The sequence below is a fragment of the Berghia stephanieae genome, chromosome 15, assembly GCF_034508935.2.
Source record: "Berghia stephanieae isolate SIO BIC M18660-M18661 chromosome 15, UCSD_Bste_1.3, whole genome shotgun sequence".
Taxonomy (NCBI): Eukaryota; Metazoa; Mollusca; class Gastropoda; order Nudibranchia; family Aeolidiidae; genus Berghia; species Berghia stephanieae.
In genome coordinates, this window is record NC_088374.1 from 25449298 (window position 1) to 25468091 (window position 18794).

Genomic DNA, 18794 nt, shown 5'->3' on the forward strand with positions numbered 1-18794 from the left:
ACTCACTCATCCATTGTGGAATGACCTCTTCTTTTTCATCTATCATTTTATTTAAAAGTAAAACGTCAGTCTTTTCCTCTGCATTGGCCCTTAAGTCACCCAAAAAAAAAAAATTCTGCTTTTTTTTTTTGTGTGTGTTATCAATAAATTAGACTTCCTACCACCTAAAAATAACACGGGAATAGCAAAAATATTCGTATTACAATCAAAAATGGATTTTTGACTACAGGTTCCCCCCTTTTAAAGAAAAGCAAGGTATATAACCCATTTATAAATTCTACATTAACATGTAATTACTTAGTTGTCTCCCTTGTCGGACATGCGCCCCATCATAACTATTTTACGTACCTTGCGACGTAAATAAGAGTTCAAAATCCTCCATGTTGACAATTCTTTTTATTCCACTCGTCTTTTTTCTTTCTTATTTTTAGGAGTTTTACGTAACTTGTACCACAACAACATTTCAGGGTCAGTAAAAAGGAAATTGATAGAGGAAAGTTTTAAATTTGAAGTTGAAAACGCAATTTGTGCGGCTATGTGGTCTAGTGGTATGACACTCGCTTTTGGATCGGAAAGTTTTGGGTTCGAGCCTCGCTCAGCGCATAGTTGAGTCCTTGGAAAAGGCTCTTTACTCACATTCTCTCACCGTAATCAGGTGTAAAATGAGTACCTGGCCGTTAACAGCGTTGTCTTTGTCCGAAAAAAATTGTAATATCGCCTAACAGGCGTCGTGTCCCGTCCTAAATGTTACATGTTGCTGTTGACCAGGGACCCCTTGTAAAGCGCTTTGAGCACATTTAGTGGATATTGCGCTATATAAAAGCTCATTATAAAAAACACTGTAGTTAAAAACGCAATAGAAAAATCAAATCAAGACAACGGGACTGGGACTGAGACTGGGACTGGGACTGGTTCAAATAAGGAATAGAAAAATCTTCACCAATTCACCGATTGTGAATAGTTTGACAGTACCAGAAGCCCCAAGGGGGTTCCGATAGTTCAACTGGTAGAGCACTCACTTCACACGCAATAACCCTGCCAAGGTTGTGTGTGTCTTTAACCTTAAGGGTTTTACGGCGTTTCTAATACATTTAGGTCGTAACATCATAATGCCGTAAAAGATCTCAAAAGACAAAATACAAACCATACGAAAGAGTGAAAATGGAGAGGCTTTGTATGGGAACGATACAGACAATGGACGTTTCGGGTACAAACCAAGTAATCCCATTCCAAGACAAAGACAGAAAGCAACTAAGAAAACAGATATAGGGGGATAGAAGACACAGTAAGTGCCACCCTGCCCACTATGGGAGGTCATAAGACCCCAACCAGTGACAAGCGTGTAACACAAAATGGAATAAAATTATCATGAATAACTCAGCAATTTGAGATGACTCGTAGTGTAAAGAAAATAACTTTAATTTCAATAAAAACAATAATAAATGCAACATTACCTTATATAACATCTCAAATCTCATCTAAAATTAATTACCGTGGGACAGCGTCACTCAGCGGTACGGTCTTTGCTTCTTACTCTAAAGGTACCAATTTCGACGACCCACCTCGTTGTGTGGCCTTGAACAAGTCAACTCGCCCTAACTCCCTTCGCGGCGCTGCACTGCGGATGTCGCCTGGGTTATTCCAGTCTTCCCTTGGAATAGACCAGAAAGCCAAATTCTCCCTTGGGGATGAAAAAAGGGAAGTTAATCAATGAGTTCCAGAGTTTAAAATACGTCCTTGACAACAAATCACTGAAGACTGAATAAACAGACATAGATTCATACTGATGAGTCATGTAACCTTCGTAAACTAACCCCCAAATGACAAGTCTTTGGCCACAAATTGTGAGTTGTATTCAAGAGTTCAACTAATGGGATCACTGTTGTTTACTTGACCATGACTGAAGACAACTCACTAGACCGGAAATATTCTCAAACCAACGTGAAATAAAATACCCTTTATTCATCCCATAGGGGAAATTTGTCTCTAGGGCATAATCAAAAGGGAGACTGGAATAACCCAGGCGTCAGCCGCAGTGCAGCGCCGCAAAGCTAGAGCGAGGTGACTTGCTCAAGGCCATACAACGCAGCTGCGGGTTATCGAACTAGGTACCTTCCGGGTACGAAGCAAAGACCGCACCACTGATCCACGCTGCCCCATATACTCCAGTACAAGGTTGAAACAGGCTCATAAGTGTATTCGGCTATGTTTGTTTTTGTTTTTAAGGGTTTTACGGCGCTTTCAACACTTTTAGGTCATATCAGCGCCAGTAAAAAGTAAGAAAATAGGATAGTAAAAAGTTCTAGAATTACAAATACAGCACCCAAGAAAAAGTAAGACATAGGGGAACTGGGAACAAATAGGGATCAGACGTAGATTCCAAGAGCACACTATCAAAGTACTTAGTTTGAGATCACCTATGAGTCTCATCCGGACACAAGCACAAAATCCAACAAAGAGGAACACACTCAAATGCTTACATTATACATTCAAAATAAAAATAATAATACATAACAGAGAGATGATTTACAAGGAAAAAAATATCATCTCCCAAAACAATAACTATGCATTTGACTGTTTCCCTCCCAGCCAAGGACTCCGGCCAGAGTTGGGACAAAACCAAGCAATCCCATACCAAGACAAAGACAGAAAGCATGTTGGAAAACAGATATAAGGGGATAGAAGACACAGTAAGTACGTACATCCCTGCCCACTGTGGAGGTTGGACTAGGTACCATCCGGGTACGAAGCAAAGACCGCACCACTGATCCACGCTGCCCCATATACTCCAGTACAAGGTTGGAACAGGCCCATAAGTGTATTCGGCTATCAGACCTGGCAACAAATGCACCTTGGTAAATAAATAAATAAATAAATAAATATAAATGAAAATAAAATATAAATATTTATATAGAGCATTTCCACGGATGTCCCATGCTCAACGTGCGGCTGTGTGGTCTTGTGGTATGACACTCGCTTTCGGATCGGAAGGTCCTGGGTTCGAGCCTCGCTCGGCGCAAAATTGAGTTCTTGGAAAAGACTCTTTACTTACATTCTCTCGTCGTACTTAGATGTAAAATTAGTACCTAGCCATTAACAGCGTTGTCTCTGTCCAAAAAAAAAAAATTGTAATATCACCTAACAGGCGTCATTTCACGTCCTAAATGTTAAATATTGCTGTTGGCCAGGGACCCCTTGTAAAGCGCTTTGAGCAGATTTAGTGGATATTGCGCTATATAAAAGCTTTATTTATTTAATTCGACGCGCTTCATAATGTTTTATAGATTTCCCCAGCACACCATATGGAGCTATATTTCCATTTCATACTGTATCCATCGTCAGTTAGACGTTATTTTCATACCAACACTCTCACATGATCCGTCACTGCCTGCAGCCTGCATTCAGACCTGAGTTGAGTGAGATACCGTGTGTTAAATGTCTTACACAAGGACACAATGTCTGGCAGTACCAGAATTTTCCAAGATAATAACTGAAACCCATCCATCCAGTCGCTGACCATGCTAAACATCGCTTGACATTTTTGACAAGACGAGACACTGTGCCATGTCTCGTTCTACATGTTACGTTTTGTTGTTGATCAGGGACCCTTTGTAAAGCGCTTTGAGCACATTTGATGGATATTGCGCTATATAAAAGTTTAGTGTGGAAAATGCTCATTCTCCTGCATGAATAAAATTAGATTATACCCAGGTCACACATTCTGGCTGTAAATTCCATTTTCCTTTGTTTCAACTTCAAGCAATTATTTAAAAATTTCCCACTCACCCCCCTCCCTTCGCCCTCCCCCTTCCCTCTCTCTCCCGAAACCGTAAATTTTGCATTTTTTTCCAAAAAAAAATAATTGGCGTTGCATTGCGGAAAATGGTCTAAAATTTGCATTTGTAAAGCAAAAGAATGAAAACAAAATATAAAGTAAAATGTGAAATGCGAAATTTTTTTTGTAAATAATAAAATAATATTAAAAAAGAAACAACAAAAAAAACATAGGGAATAATATTATCATGACCTTGATTATTTATAAACAGTTTTGACATTGCATATCATAAATCATGTATATCACATTGAACAACAACAATATTATATCTGAGTCAGTCTCAGCTTACTGTACCATTGGTAATTGTCATATAAGTAAATGAGTACTCTTTTAAATCCCCATTTCTCAGACCTGAAATGAACACTGTTTGCGTTCATGAATGCATTGTAGAGACAGTATGAGAAAGCATTTAACCATCCACTGCGTTTTTGGAGAGTATAGAGGGTTTTTATATCAGAAATGAGCAAATCTGTATGTGTCAAAATTAACACTCCAGCGACGAAGGTCTTTGGTTCAATAATACAGACTATTAAAATCTAAGCTAGGTGGGAATTCCCCACTTAATTCAACAACCTTGTATGAAAGAACACTACAAACGCATTTTTTTTTCTATGTGTTGACACAATTGGAAACAGAACACAACAAAATTAATTGTGATGCTCGTTACAGTCAATGTCACAAACGTACATGTATTTATGACTGTAGCTGCGGTCATTCATTTGACCGTAATGCAGCCGGTTTGGTACCATTGCTTTGTGAAAACAAAATAATAACAGAAACAATTGCTGAGTGAATGCAAAATACTCAACAAAAAAGATTGATGACACTGAAAAGCAACAATACCGATTTTAATGTCACGATGTAACATGCGAGCGTTTTCCTCTCATTAAGTCACGTTTTGGATTTGTTTCGATACTTCCGCTCGATTCCACATTTTAAGTCACCGGATGTAAAAATAACAATCCACTTCTTTCCAAGATGGCACCAAGAGGGAAGGTGAGTGTTTCAAGTGTCATGTCCAATTATTTCTTTTGTGTAACGAGAGTCACATTTTCTGAAAAATGTAACATGCATCACAATACATACAATATATCTGCTTTATTATTTATCTTTTCTACTTTGATGGATGACGAGAAGTTATCCTGATATTTCGGGATTGCTTCAGATTGTTTTGAATGTTCTTAGACTACGATTAAGCCATTTGTCTTTGAAGTTGGACTCAAGCAATTGAGGATGAGACATGAGAGTAATTCATGTCTCTAGAAACGAGCGTCACGGTGATAATAATAGTGTTATTATTTTTAACAAAGCATTGCAAGAGTGAATAATTGATTGTTCTATAATGGTTTTAATAATGCATTTGATCATTTGAACGATGTGGTATGCATTGGCACAACATGATAAAACTTGTTTAAGGGTTATTGAATATTTGCAATGTTATCGTGATGCTTGTTACAAAATCATAATTTTATTCATGTCACAGTGTAACATGTGTTACAAATATTTCAAACAAGTGATTTGTTCGTTAAGGTTTTTTGTTTTTTGTTTTTTTATCACAATATTTTTAAGGATTACATTTTCCTTTTAATCTTTAAATTAGATTCTTGATCTATGTACGTTCATCCAGCTGTATTAACCTGTGCTGCTTGAATTCTGTGTCTCAGCGTTACACGGACATTATAGAGTAAAGCTATATTTTGGTCACAAGTAACAAGTGTCACACTTTTTACTAATAACTACAGCCATGTTTACACCTGTGTGACTATAATCTATAATGCCATTTTGAATATGTGAGTAATAGTGTTAGATTTAGTAGGGATCAACCACTTTCTCTTCAGATCTAAATCAGATCTCAAATCTTGGAAAAGTAATGAGTTCTGTGACTCATGTTACCTGGACATTATAGAAATGGGCTTCTATTGATGTCACGAGTAACAAGTGCTACACTTTTGCTAATAACTTCAACCATATTTACTCTGTGTGACTATAATCTAAAATGCCATTTGGAATAACTTAGTAACAGTTTTAGATTTAAATAGGGATCAACCACTTTCTCTTCAGATCTAAATCAGATCTCAAATCTTGGAAAAGTAATGAGTTCTGTGACTCATGTTACCTGGACATTATAGAAATGGGCTTCTATTGATGTCACGAGTAACAAGTGCTACACTTTTGCTAATAACTTCAACCATATTTACTCTGTGTGACTATAATCTAAAATGCCATTTGGAATAACTTAGTAACAGTTTTAGATTTAAATAGGGATCAACCAGTTTCTCTTCAGATCTAAATCAGATCTCAAATCTTGGAAAAGTAATGAGTTCTGTGACTCATGTTACCTGGACATTATGGAAATGGGATTCTATTGATGTCACGAGTAACAAGTGCCACACCCTGTTCTTACAGATTCCTTACGATATGGCTCTACTAACATTCTTCGTCAGAATACTATGAATAAGAATTTTGAGTGGTATATATTGAATATGTTGGCTAGATTTCTCAACATTGAATACATTTAAAGAAATGTGAAATTTTGTGGCTCAACGTTACTTGGACATAATAATAGCTGCAGATAGTTTTTATGACACAAGTAGTCTAAGACTCACTACACACTTGCCATCTCTGAAAATGCCAAACTCTGTATGATTTTCTAATCCAGATTTTACAGAAGCAAAAAAAAAAGAGGGGGGGGGGGGGGGGGGGGATTCTTGTTCAGTTATAACAGTTGAGCTGCACGTCTTGTCTGTAATTGTGAAATGTGATTGAGAGAACCATTTCTTTAAACTTGGGTGGCATTTTCACGGACACTAGATTTGTTTTCACAGATTATCTATATGTCTTTTTCAGGTTTAAGAATACGATTGTCTAAACAATCTGATGATGAACTTCTTGCAAACGATAGACCTGTGAAGAAAGTGCCCATGACATCAGCTGAGAGGTCTAGGAATTATAGAGAACGGCTAAAGTCGCGGGCTGACTATAACTTAACTAAAGAGAAACATGTCATGAGAAATCAGTTATACCGTCTTAGAAAGAAAGATCTCATCACAGATGAAGAAGCAGAAGAAATTAAAGCAAGGACAAGGGAACGGGTACGTAAACACAGAAAGAAAAAGAGCTGAGGCAGAAAACAACTCATTCACTACACCAAATAAGAATACCCCTGTACTAACGAGAAAACAAAAGATGGATAAAAAAAGGTTAAATGTGGAGAGGAAGAGGAAGGAAAGGAGTCAGTGGACACCTCAAAAGTGGAGGAGGCATAGGGAGAAATGCCGTAATTACTATCACGATAAGAAGGCCAGGAATAAAATACTCCAGGAACAACCTTCCAACATTGAAGTAACAACAACCCGCAAAAGTGGTCAAAGAGAAGTGAGTATAGGGCGATCAGGAAGGTCTGCAACAGTCTCCCAGCTGATCGTGAAAGGCAAAGTGCAGTAATGAGAGGTGTCATGAGGACATTGGGTTCTACAGTTCCCTTGCATGATTCAGACAGTGGCATAAAAATAAAATTGGAACGGAATATGAAGAGAGTCATTGCAAAGCAAATTTTAAAGAAATCCAAGCACAACAGGAGCAAGGCAGCGGAAGTATTTGGTTTGAACAATACCTATCTCTACAGGTTGATAAAGAAGAAGGATGTGGACTGCCTACGGCAAAAATCAACTGGAACAGTTAAGCGGCATCACGAAGTGAAAGATTTCTACCTGTCTCCAGAGAATTCAACACAGTTATCCCAGAAGAACAAAGTAAAAAATGATATGCCAGTTTTTGTTTTAAAAGATACACTTGATGTTTTATACACCTTATATCAGTCGAAAGTTGACATGCCTGTAAGCAGAAGCCTTTTTAAGAAACTTCGACCCAAAAATGTAAGACTTGCCAAGTCAGAGATCTTCAACCAGTGCCTGTGTGAAGTTTGTGAAAACATCCAGCTGATGCTGAAGACCATCAACATGTATATCCCAGTTTCAAAGCGATTGAGGAGTAACCGGGATGCTTGCAGGGCCATGCTTTGTGAGGAAGATGGAGGAAGCTTCAGTAAATTAGACTGCATAACGGGGGACTGTCTGCTATGTGGGTCCAAAAAACTTCACAGCTACTTGACATTGGAAGGACAAGAGTTGACCGTCTCGTGGAAGAAGTGGGAGAACAACCAACAGACTAAGAAAAAGATGCTGGTAGAGAAGTCTGCTACTTTTCAGGAGCTGATACAAGAATTCGAAAAGGAAATGGAGTCATATCCATTGCACCAATTCAGGGCACAATGGCAATTAAAAGAATTTGCACAGGTTCGAGCCAACCCACCAGCCGAATCCTGCATTTCTGTCCTTGATTTTGCGGAAAATTATAGATGTTTGTTACAGGATGAGATACAAAGCGCACACTGGAGCTACTCGCAAGTGACCCTCCATCCGTTTGTCAATTATTACTCCTGCCATGACTGCAACAAGATCATCACAGATGTCATCACCATTGTCAGTGATGACCTTAAGCACGACACAGAGGCTGTCCGCATTTTCTCCCACAAGGTGTATGGCCACTTGTCATCGAAAGGCTACGTTTTTAAACGAATAATTCAATGGACAGATGGATGCGGAGCACAATACAAATGCAAAGATGCATTTCGTGATCTTACACAAATGGATGAATGGGCTAGGAATGTGGAGCGAAACTTCTTTGGTTCTCGGCATGGGAAGAATGCATGCGATGGGGAAAGCGCTGTTACGAAGAGAACAGTTACACAGGCTGTAAAATCAAGGCGGGTTGTTGTACAGTCAGCTATTGATTTCTTTGCTTTCTGCAAAACTCACTTAGTAAAACCAGATTATATTGACGACGTATGCTGCCATTACCGGAGGAATTTCATTTTGGTGGAGAGCGCTGAAATAAGCAGAGAGGACAGGGATGAATTGTACCCGGTGAAAGGCACTAGAAATCTCCACAATGTAAAGAGCAATGGTGCCCGCAAGCTCCTAGTAAGGTCTTTAAGCTGCTTTTGTCATGGGTGCGAAACTGATCAGAATTGTTTCAACAACTCCCATGTTCAACCATGGATGGATGTCGAGCTGAAGGTTAAACATAAGGTGGGTACACCGTTATTGTAAACATCACTCTAAAATGTGTTTTAATGTTTGAAAGTACCCAATAATTAAAAACAAATTTTAAAATCTATTATTAAAATTGAAAATATTCCCATTACATTTGAAAACACAATTAAATAATTAGACTCTATTCCAGTATGGAGAAATAAATAAAGATAAACTGGTTATCATCCGCTACAATTCAAAATGTAGATATGTTTTTACTTTCTTATACTTATACCCAGATATTTGATAAATATTGATTGACCATCATTCCAAAGCGATTCTCTCCATATTAAATTTACAACAATCTCTTTCCATTTCTATCTTCAGAAACATGACGATAGAGCGTCACCATCAACTACAGTTGTGGAGTTTATGGAACGGGAAGAGCCTGTTACAAATGATGCTCAGGTAATTGCCCTTTTAGTTATTATTAATCCTATTCTTTCTTTTTTCAAGATTGCTGCAAGTAATCTAGCAGTATGGTCTTGGGCTAGTGTTCTAAATAAGCTCGGTTCGAGTCCTTCCCTAAACCTGTTCATCACATTTTTTAACACTTTTAAGCACCTGCACTCGGAGGAACGGATAGGCAGTCTCCCCTTGGGATACAGTCCAACCTCCCCCCTACTCACACACAGAGATAATTAATAATAAAGGGTATTTTATTTCAATTTTTATATCAAAACAAAAATTGAAACATATTTTTTTCTTCTTTTCTCCATTAGCAATTAGCAGTTCTTAGAATAGAGATAAATTATACATCTCCCTTTGAATAAGTGCCATGAATTTGTTTTTCTTTTTGTGAAGATCGTAGATTCATGACAGTTAATATCATCAATAATGATGCATGTAATGATTACTTAATTTTCCATGTTATGTTCTGTACTGTGAGGTCTAAATGCTTCAAAAATCTTATTTCAGAATCTGGACCAAGCAGATGACCCTGAGATGCAAACCTTCTTTGCCAGTCTCGTTGATGTCGTTTCAGAGGTGAGTTTGCTTTTTTTTGGTAGAAGATTTGGAGCTTGGGTGAGTCAGGACAGTCAAGAGAGCATTAACTAAACAGTAACAGTGACATTCACACCTAGTCGCTATGTGATTAAAAATCAATATTGAAGAAAGATTATTATGATGTTAGATATTAATTTATCCAATATGAAGGTTGAAAATAACTGATTTAATTAAAAACGTCCTCAGATTAAAAACAGTGGGCTACCTTAGTAAAGTACCGAAGAGGAAGAATTAGATGATGAAGATGGATTATTCGTATGAAAGAACATTTTTGGCTTAAAAGGCAGCAATAAGTTCAAAATATGTCGCATTTAAATGAAACAGTTTAATTATCGTTATTTTTCATGTTTATGTTGTATATTGTATTAGAAAATAATTACAAATTAGAAAATCACAACGATCTCTTTCTATTTCAACCTTCAGGAACATAACGAAGGAGCATCACCAACTACAGAGTTTATGCGCAATATAATTGTAAATCTGATGGAACAGGAAGAGCCTGTTACAAATGATGCTCAGGTAATTGCCCTTTTAGTTATTATTAATCCTATTCTTTCTTTTTTCAAGATTGCTGTAAGTAATCTAGCAGTGTGGTCTTGGGCTAGTGTTCTAAATAAGCTCGGTTCGAGTCCTACCCTGGGCACCTGCTCATCACCAGTTTTATGTTGTTAGTTTTGTTTTCATATTGTTGTTTTTGTATAATGTGCCAGTATCTGGTTTCAAGTGTTTATTTGTTTAAATTGTGTCGTTTCATATCGGTTTTAATATGTTTGATCAGATCTTGCTAATAGTAATAGGATTTTTAAAATTTTTCATTTTTTCACTGTTCACACCACTCTAACAGTGAAAGTACAAAGATGAACACATTGTTTCTTTTGCATTGTACACTTTACTCATTTATGCTTTGTTTATTAAACATGAGCAGAAAATATTGATAAATAAAAATGTTATGAATTTTTTAAAAGGTGGTACATGTACAGTCAGCCCTCTCTAATCCGGCTACCTCGGTTCTCTGCAATTTGTCCGGATTAAGGAATTAACCGGATTACAGAATTGCCGACCAATTGCATAAGTACATAAAGAACTAAATTGGTTCCCAGAAAATCAGCCAGTTTATAGAGGGAACCAGATTATAGAAGTCCGGATTAGAGAGGGCTGACTTAATATGAAAACCCTGGGTCCAGCACCATAACTTTCACAAAACAGCCGTTAAAAGAGGACCTTTATGTGTTTATGAAGACAATCTATTTTAAAACAGTAAAATCTTACTGATTTTATAAATTATTGCTTGTGTCCATTTCAGATTGACCCTCATCCCGAAGATGGCGAGAACCAAGCACCCAATAATGATTCTGAACATGATAGCCAAAGGTCTTCTCATTCAAGACATGTTTTTGACTGCTTCAATATGCATTTATCCTAACAGCTTTTAGTAGCACAGCATTTAATTTTTCAGGTTTTCAAAGAGTTTTTCTTGTTGTGTAGGGATGAAATTATTTCATTTCTAAACCTTTTGAGGCATATTTAATGTCTATTTACCTTTCAAGTTCAGTTACATGACCTCCATTTTCTAACTTTTTGTCACTGTAACATGAGTCACGTTTTCCTAATGTCATGTAACGTTCATCACGTTTGATAAAATTATTGACTATAAGCAAGTCAGTTTCTATGCTTAGGCTTCAATTTCAGATGAATTAGTATGTTGTATTATAGTCCCTTGCTTTTGGTTTTGATAAATAATTGATATGTAATGATGACTATTGAGTCCTACTATTTTATGTCACGTAACACGCATCACAAAAACCTTCAAAATCAACCTTTTTTGTAATAAATTATGCTCATGTTTATCATTACACAGAAATTTGTGTCTTTTATTTCTTTTTTTCAGTGTTTGTATGTGTTTTGTTTATCATTGTTAAAGAGATACTAGCAGGAAAATAATGTCACAGTAACATGCATCACAGAGTGCATTTATGTATGAATTACTAAGAAATACTGTTCACACTATCTCAGGAAGTTGTGAGTGCCAAAATATGACCTTAATCTTAAAATTGGGATAGCAAATAGAGCCTATGATTCAAAATGATATTTCTCACTCTTTGTCACTAAAATGGTACATTAAGCTGAGACTGACTCATCTATAAAATAATATCATAGCATGAGACTGAACTGAAGTCTGTCGTACTCTGGGGAAAAAAAACATATTTTAAAATTTGGCCAGAAAACTCGTCCTTCAAACATCGATCGATTTAAATGACCCTCATCTTGGAAAAATACTCTCAAACCTGGGACTGAGAGTATTTTTCCAAGATGAGGGTCATTTAAATCGATCGATGTTTGAAGGACGAGTTTTCTGGCCAAATTTTAAAATATGGGTTTTTTCCCCAGAGTACGACAGAAGTGACTTGTAATCTCTACCAAATCTCGTTCCATCCATTTCAACAAGCAGACAAATTAAACAACAATCAATGACGTCCTAAACTTTCTGACAATTATTCTTTGTTTATTGTTTTGCTTTGGTTTTTTTGTCAACTCCTCCAACAAATCATCTTTATGCAGGTATGTGGTCTAGTGGTATGAAACTCTCTTTCGGATCGGAATGTCCAGGGTTAGAGTCTCGCTCAGTGCATCATTGAGTCCTTGGAGAAGACTCTTTACTCACATTCTCTCACCATACTCAGGTGTAAAATGAGTACCTGACCATTAACAGCGCTGTGTCTGTCCGAAAAATTGTAATAATATCACGCCATGTCCCATCCTACATGTTAAGTGTTGCTGTTGGCCAGGGACCCCTTGTAAAGCGCTTTGAGCATGTTTAGTGGATATTGCATTATATAAAAATCTAAATTTAAAAATGTTATCTTATTTTATTATTAAAAATTAAGGCACTTATACTCAACAGGGGTTCCTATGGCTCAAGGGGTCCTGGCAGCTTCTAATGGCAGAGCCCTTGAATGGTTCAATCAAGGTTATCCCAATCTCTCGATCTTCAAATACAGATTGATCAAATTCACCCCCATCTCATCAAAAACTCTAAAACCCGGGGGTTCTTAAAAGTTTTGGAAAAATAACACCAAAAAAAAAAAAAAAAAAAAAAAAAAGCAAAAAGTGCTTATTTAAAATTTTGACCCGAAAACTCATCCTTCAAGCATTGATCTGCCTCCCATTCCCATCTTGGCCAAAACTTATCCTTCAAGTTCAAGCATTGATATGCCTCCCATTCCCATCTTGGCCAAAACTCCCAAACCTGAAATGTCACGAGGTCTCAGGTTTGAGAATTTTTGCCAAGATGGATGAGGGTCATTTTAATTGATCGATAGTCAAGGGATGATTTGTACTGGCCAAATATGGAATTTCTCCCAAACGTAAGAAAAGTTATGTCTATAGACACGACGGAAACAAATTCAACAAGGATTACTAAACTACCTATTTGTCATCATTCTTATCCTCCACGCCTTTTTCCCTCCTCTTCTCTTCCTCTTCCTGTTTTATTTTGATCCTCATCAGTTGAATCTTTTCTGGAATGTTGTCAGGATTTTTAGCATCCATCCAAATCTGGTGATTTCTCTTATCCCGGGCGTTCAAGTTTTCAATATGAATATCCGACAACGTCTTCACGACGACGAAATGAAATGCTGCACCTATCACTACAATAGCCATACATATATAGACGATTGCTCTATTAGAAACTTTTGGAACTCCTTTCACTCCGTAATAAGGTTTACTGGCATAATAGGCGTCCTGTGACCTGTCACGATTTGCATAAAACTGTGGATCGTAGAAGTGACTGGTTCGACCATCAGGATACTGACGTGGGATATTAGGATTATACAATTTTGATCTAAGTAACAACTCACTGTCGTACTCACGACGCAGCAAAGGTTTGCTGAGAATCGAATAAGCTTCGTTGACTTCTACAAATTTATCATGATTCCGGGGGTCGTCAGAGTTAATATCAGGATGGTAATCTTTAGAGAGTCGAAGAAAGGCGTTTCGTATTTCCTCAGACGTGGCGTCCTTCTCAAGTCCAAGAATTTGATAATGGGTTAATTTGCTATTTTTAGATCTTGGAGTCAATTTTGGTGGACTGGAACAGATATGACGTAGAAAACACAGCGGTCTGTGAGCTTTGCAAATGAAAAGGGCACCACCCCCTGCTGAGGAAATTATGCTGTACATGTTTTATGGGATAAAAACTATGATACAAAACAACAGGATCATATATGATCTTGGCACATTGTGCGTGTGAGGTACGTCGTCATCGTTGTCAACATTCTTTATCTGATCAAGAGGGAGAGGCCATTCTGTATATCCGAGTCATTCTGTTTGAAAAGGTGGACGTGGGTATCTTTGTTGCTCTGAAGTCTGAAAGAATTGGGGAAAAATAAAAAAATTATTACATTTTCCCCCAAAAAGATCATCTTTTAAAATGAATAAACCATACTGTGTGTATCCTATTTTACACGGCTTCCCTAAAGATAGCATCGTGAAATTCGTTTCAGTTCATAAAGAAAACATTTAAGTTTGTCTTATTGTTGTTACCACGTGTACTGATGGCAGTTGAATCAGTCAGCAAAGAAATGCTCAAAAACACTTGGAGAAAACTTGAGTGACGCATCAAAATACAGATCACACAAAATGGTGGACACATTGAAACCTATTAAAGATGTATGTATATTTAAAAATCGTTAAAAATGTGCTAAATCATTTTTCAAGCACTGGTTTGCGTTAAACAAAACCTGAATTTTTTTCCTCTTTATTTTTGCTAACACCCTGTGCTCAGATGTGCTGTCTGTTTCTCCGAACAGGCGTCATGTCTCTTCCTTCATGTCAAGTGTTGCTGTTGCCTAAGGACCCCTTGAAAAGTGCTTTGAGCGAGTATGTACAAACAAACAATAAATAAAGAGGAAGAACAAAAACTTGCCCCCTCAACATAAAGGTTATTCGGATTGGGAGTCTGTATAACCATAACCTTATTTTACTTTTACGGAGTATTCTGGAAAAATAGATTACAGCATTGTTTTGCCGAGCATTTGAGAATTAGAGATCAAGTTTATTTCCTGGATCGTTCAGAGAAATAGTGATCGTTTTTAACCATCTAGTTTCTTTCCCATATATATATTTAGATATATTTGTTATTATTGTTATCCGTTGTATTCACATTCTAAAGACTAAAGGTCTAATTATGATAAGAAGTTCTAAATAGTTATAAATCTTGACAACTCACACACTGAGAAAGGTGTCTGGCAATAATCGTTTTTCTTTATTGGCACACATCTCTGGCAATAACTATACCGACAGCCATTTCGATCACTCCTTTCCCATGGTAATTTTGGGGTAAAATTCATTCTGAAATTTCAGACCTTGAACTGTCATAACTACATTTCTAATCAAGATAGAAACAAAATTCAAACTGTTTTGTAATCAGTGTTGTTAGCTCTTCCATATGACATTGGTTTCAAGTGCAAGATTACATGTGAATATTTTGATAAACTCCCTATAATTTCATTCCACTTCACTCGGTAGCCGGGTAGACGATAGCAGCGGTACTTTCTTGGTCTTGGAAACCACACAATGTAACAAGGCTGCGGTTATTCAGAGTCGACTCTGAATAACTGTCTACGGTTATTCAGAGTCGACTCTGAATAACTGACTAGGGTTATTCAGAGTCGGGGAGTCCACTCTGAATAACTGTAGACAGTTGACTCTGAATAACTGTCTACAGTTATTCAGAGTCGGGGAGTCGACTCTGACTGTAGACAGTTATGAGTGATGAACTTCCAGTTACCAACCACACGGTTTTTCTAGTTTTTTTTCTTCTCTCACATCTCTGTTTAACCCTACGGGAAAAAATCGTTTTACTTTTTGGTATTTTCTTGTCTCTTCTGTCATGGCAGTTTTTTGCATCGGTGATTTGCATTGCGGCCGCAAAATTTGCAATTTTTTGCAAATTGTCGAGATTTTGCAACAAAAAAAACAAACAAACAAAAAAAAAGAAATATTAAAAATAATATAGTGGGGACCAGTGATGATAATCTTCCGCGGATTTCTGAGATTTTAGGATTTGTTCATAAATGTTCGTTGTTTTTTGTCATGTCAAACATTTTCTGCTCAGTGGTAGTTCAGGGGGGGGGGGGGGGGGGGGGAAACAATAATATGCCTTCTATCATTTTTTGACACCTCTGCTCATTTGCATGAATTTTGGTGACATCCTTTATTTATGACGTTAGTCTAGACACGCTGGCGCCAAATGTCAAAGGCAGCACAAGACACATGGTGGTCATGGATGAGAAGATGATCGAAAGGGAAGGGGATGGAGCAAATGGGTGTAAATATTTGTGTACTTTTTAGCTGTAACATAATAATACATTCATTTGACGATTTTATAAGGTTTATAAGCGTGTCTTTTTTTTTCTTCCTTTTTAAGTTTTTTTTTGTTTTTGTTTGTTTTTTCTGAATTTGTTAATAGAATTCATTACAACTTGTGTCTAATTATAAAACAATTTTTAAAAAAATCAATTCATTAATTCTCTCTCTCTCTCTCTCTCTCTCTCTCTCTCTCTCTCTCTCTCTCTCTCTCTCTCTCTCTCTCTCTCTCTCCATCTATCTTCATATTACGTTTATAGATATCATTTGGTAATAGAGAGATAATAAAGAGATAATAAGTTTGGCTGATCGATTTAAGAAATGGTTGTTTATAAGCTAATTTAAATTTGCTTTGTTGATGGAATATGTTTTGCAATTGATTAAAGATTCTTATTTATAAGCGACTGAAGTTGAAAAATCGCCAAGTTTTAAGAATTTGGCACTAAAATTGCCAAAGTCACAAAATAACCGTAGTAAACTGGTATCAAATTGAAAGAAACTCATCTCGCAAGAACTCAACTCGATAATTCGATAGGCTACTCGGCTCTAAAAATCTGTACACATGGTTATCCAGGGTCGACTCTGAATAACCATCTATCTACAGTTATCCAGAGTCGACTCTGAATAACTGCCTACAGTTATCCAGAGTCGACTCTGAATAACCACTTCAATGTAACAATGAAAGGGATATTCAGTCTGACTGAGTTGGGTCGTCTGTGTCCTGTAGTCATTTAGACAATGCCGTGCAATTTTTGTACATTTTCATTTTATTATATTTAAAATGTGCCAAGAAAAGACCGAGGCCGAGACCTGCTGAGTCTGGGCAAGGTCACGCAAAGTCTGCCAAAGTTTAGATTTAGATGCCCCTACCAGAAATTGTGGCATGGAAGATTTAAGGCAAATTAATGTCCCTTGAACTGAAACTGAAACGACTTAACACCTAATTTTCACCAACGTGAAGAAGCAAAAAGACTTACTGTGGAAGCAGACGGCCCGTGTTTACATTTATTCACTATGATCTGTGTTTGTTTATGCAACAAGGGGGCCGCCATTCTTGATAATTACGTCACCTGCGGACATTGGTTACAATTAGACACCAAAGAAATTATATCAAATCCTTTAAATGCTTAAATTATTATTAATTCATATGATCCAGGGTTGATTCTCTCACCATACTCAGGTGTAAAACTTGTATATATCCGTTAAAAGCGTTATCTCTGTCTGGAAAAAGTAATATTGACTAACAGGCGTCATGTCTCGTCCTACAGCTATTGGCTAAAGCTTTGAGCACGTTTAGAAGAGATTGTACTGTATATGTGCTCAAAATATAACATGTCTGTATTGTAATTGTTTGGCTGTGTGTGAATATGTTGGAGTTCTTGGAGTTTATAGTTATGCACATTGTGTTGTGCATATGTTGGATATGAGTATGAATGTTAACTGTGCGAACTTTTAGGCACTCTTTGTCTCTTAGGAACATCGTAAGAAAATTATGTTTTGTTTTTAGTTAGTTACAGAAAATCTTCGTCCGGGCTGGTCGCTCTAGATAGTTATTATTGACAATTATCATATCACTGATAATAATTAAGTTGAAACAAAGGATTCTGAGCTGAGTCGTGACATTATTATTATTATTATTATTATTATTATTATTATTATTATTATTATTATTATTATTATTATTATTATTATTATTATTATTATTATTATTATTATTATTATTATTATTATTATCATCATCATCATCATCATAGTCATTTTCGTCGTCGTCAATGTCATCCACATCATCATCATCATCATCATCATCATCATCATCATCATCATCACTTTTGTTACCATTAAAATTTCATCATCATAATTGACACCATTATCTTAATGAATATCATTAATTAATTTATATTTTTTTCATTGTAAATAGTTATTGCATATTAAGGAGTGGATAAATAATTTGTGAAGCATGTAAAAACTCTTTCAATATTTTGTAACAGTCACTATGTAAACCAAACACCGTAACTTGAATGAAATCGCTCCGGAAGACTTCATGTCACGTGACCTTAACAGGTCAAAAATAGAAAAAAATTAGAACGTCATCGTTTCTCTACGGAGAAAGAGGTGTTGATAAAATTATGTTAACAACCTCAAAAGCTATCGTTGTCGACGAAAATTTTGGTCCGAAAGAAAAAGAGAAAAAAGAAAAAATGCCAGCCTTATATAAAGAAGACAGGTAAATATCAAGATTATTCGTTAAGCATTTTGATATGTTTCTCGATTGTCTCAAGTTGTGTTGTGGAAGGAAAAAACAACATGGCCGCTGACCTCATATCAAAAAATATTTTCTAATTACGCATTCATTTGGAGTGTTTGGAGGGAGAGAGGGGGGCATGGCTGGAATAACCACAGTCAAGTTTAACACAAGTTTAGTTTAGACATATAAACAATAAATAGGAGTTTCAATATCAAAATAGCCTGACTACTATATTTGTTGACTTAAT

The 18794-nt window shown here is 36.6% G+C and overlaps 2 protein-coding genes across 5 annotated transcripts; one reads left to right on the forward strand and one right to left on the reverse strand.

The window, feature by feature from the left end:
* Positions 1-1550: 1550 nt before the first annotated feature.
* Positions 1551-17406, reverse strand: LOC144960778 (dnaJ homolog subfamily C member 4-like). Of its 3 annotated transcripts, none has more exons than XM_078894118.1 (2): positions 13363-14263; positions 1551-1681 (listed from the first exon to the last, which is right to left on the reverse strand). In XM_078894118.1, exon 1 carries the CDS (start codon positions 14113-14115, stop codon positions 13363-13365), a length of 753 nt encoding a protein of 250 aa, XP_078750244.1. In that variant the 5' UTR covers positions 14116-14263; the 3' UTR covers positions 1551-1681. The 3 variants fall into 3 exon arrangements, with proteins under 3 accessions (XP_078750244.1, XP_078750245.1, XP_078750243.1); XM_078894119.1 differs by lacking the exon at positions 1551-1681 and adding an exon at positions 2721-2851; XM_078894117.1 differs by lacking the exon at positions 1551-1681 and adding an exon at positions 17280-17406 and having other exon boundaries at positions 13074-14301.
* LOC144960775 (uncharacterized) lies at positions 4778-11789 on the forward strand. Of its 2 annotated transcripts, XM_078894113.1 has the most exons (6): positions 4778-4831; positions 6683-8925; positions 9256-9336; positions 9847-9915; positions 10360-10455; positions 11240-11789. In XM_078894113.1, exons 2-6 carry the CDS (start codon positions 7279-7281, stop codon positions 11357-11359), a joined length of 2013 nt encoding a protein of 670 aa, XP_078750239.1. In that variant the 5' UTR covers positions 4778-4831; positions 6683-7278; the 3' UTR covers positions 11360-11789. The 2 variants fall into 2 exon arrangements, with proteins under 2 accessions (XP_078750239.1, XP_078750238.1); XM_078894112.1 differs by lacking the exon at positions 4778-4831 and having other exon boundaries at positions 5373-8925.
* Positions 17407-18794: the final 1388 nt, after the last annotated feature.

Excerpts from the sequence above, each read along its gene's own strand:
- LOC144960778 (XM_078894118.1), bottom strand. The coding sequence starts at position 14,115 with ATGTACAGCATAATTTCCTCAGCAGGGGGTGGTGCCCTTTTCATTTGC.
- LOC144960775 (XM_078894113.1), top strand. The coding sequence starts at position 7,279 with ATGAGAGGTGTCATGAGGACATTGGGTTCTACAGTTCCCTTGCATGAT. Across the intron at positions 8,926-9,255 it reads AGCTGAAGGTTAAACATAAG|AAACATGACGATAGAGCGTC; the intron begins GTGGGTACACCG and ends TTCTATCTTCAG. Across the intron at positions 10,456-11,239 it reads CTGTTACAAATGATGCTCAG|ATTGACCCTCATCCCGAAGA; the intron begins GTAATTGCCCTT and ends TGTCCATTTCAG.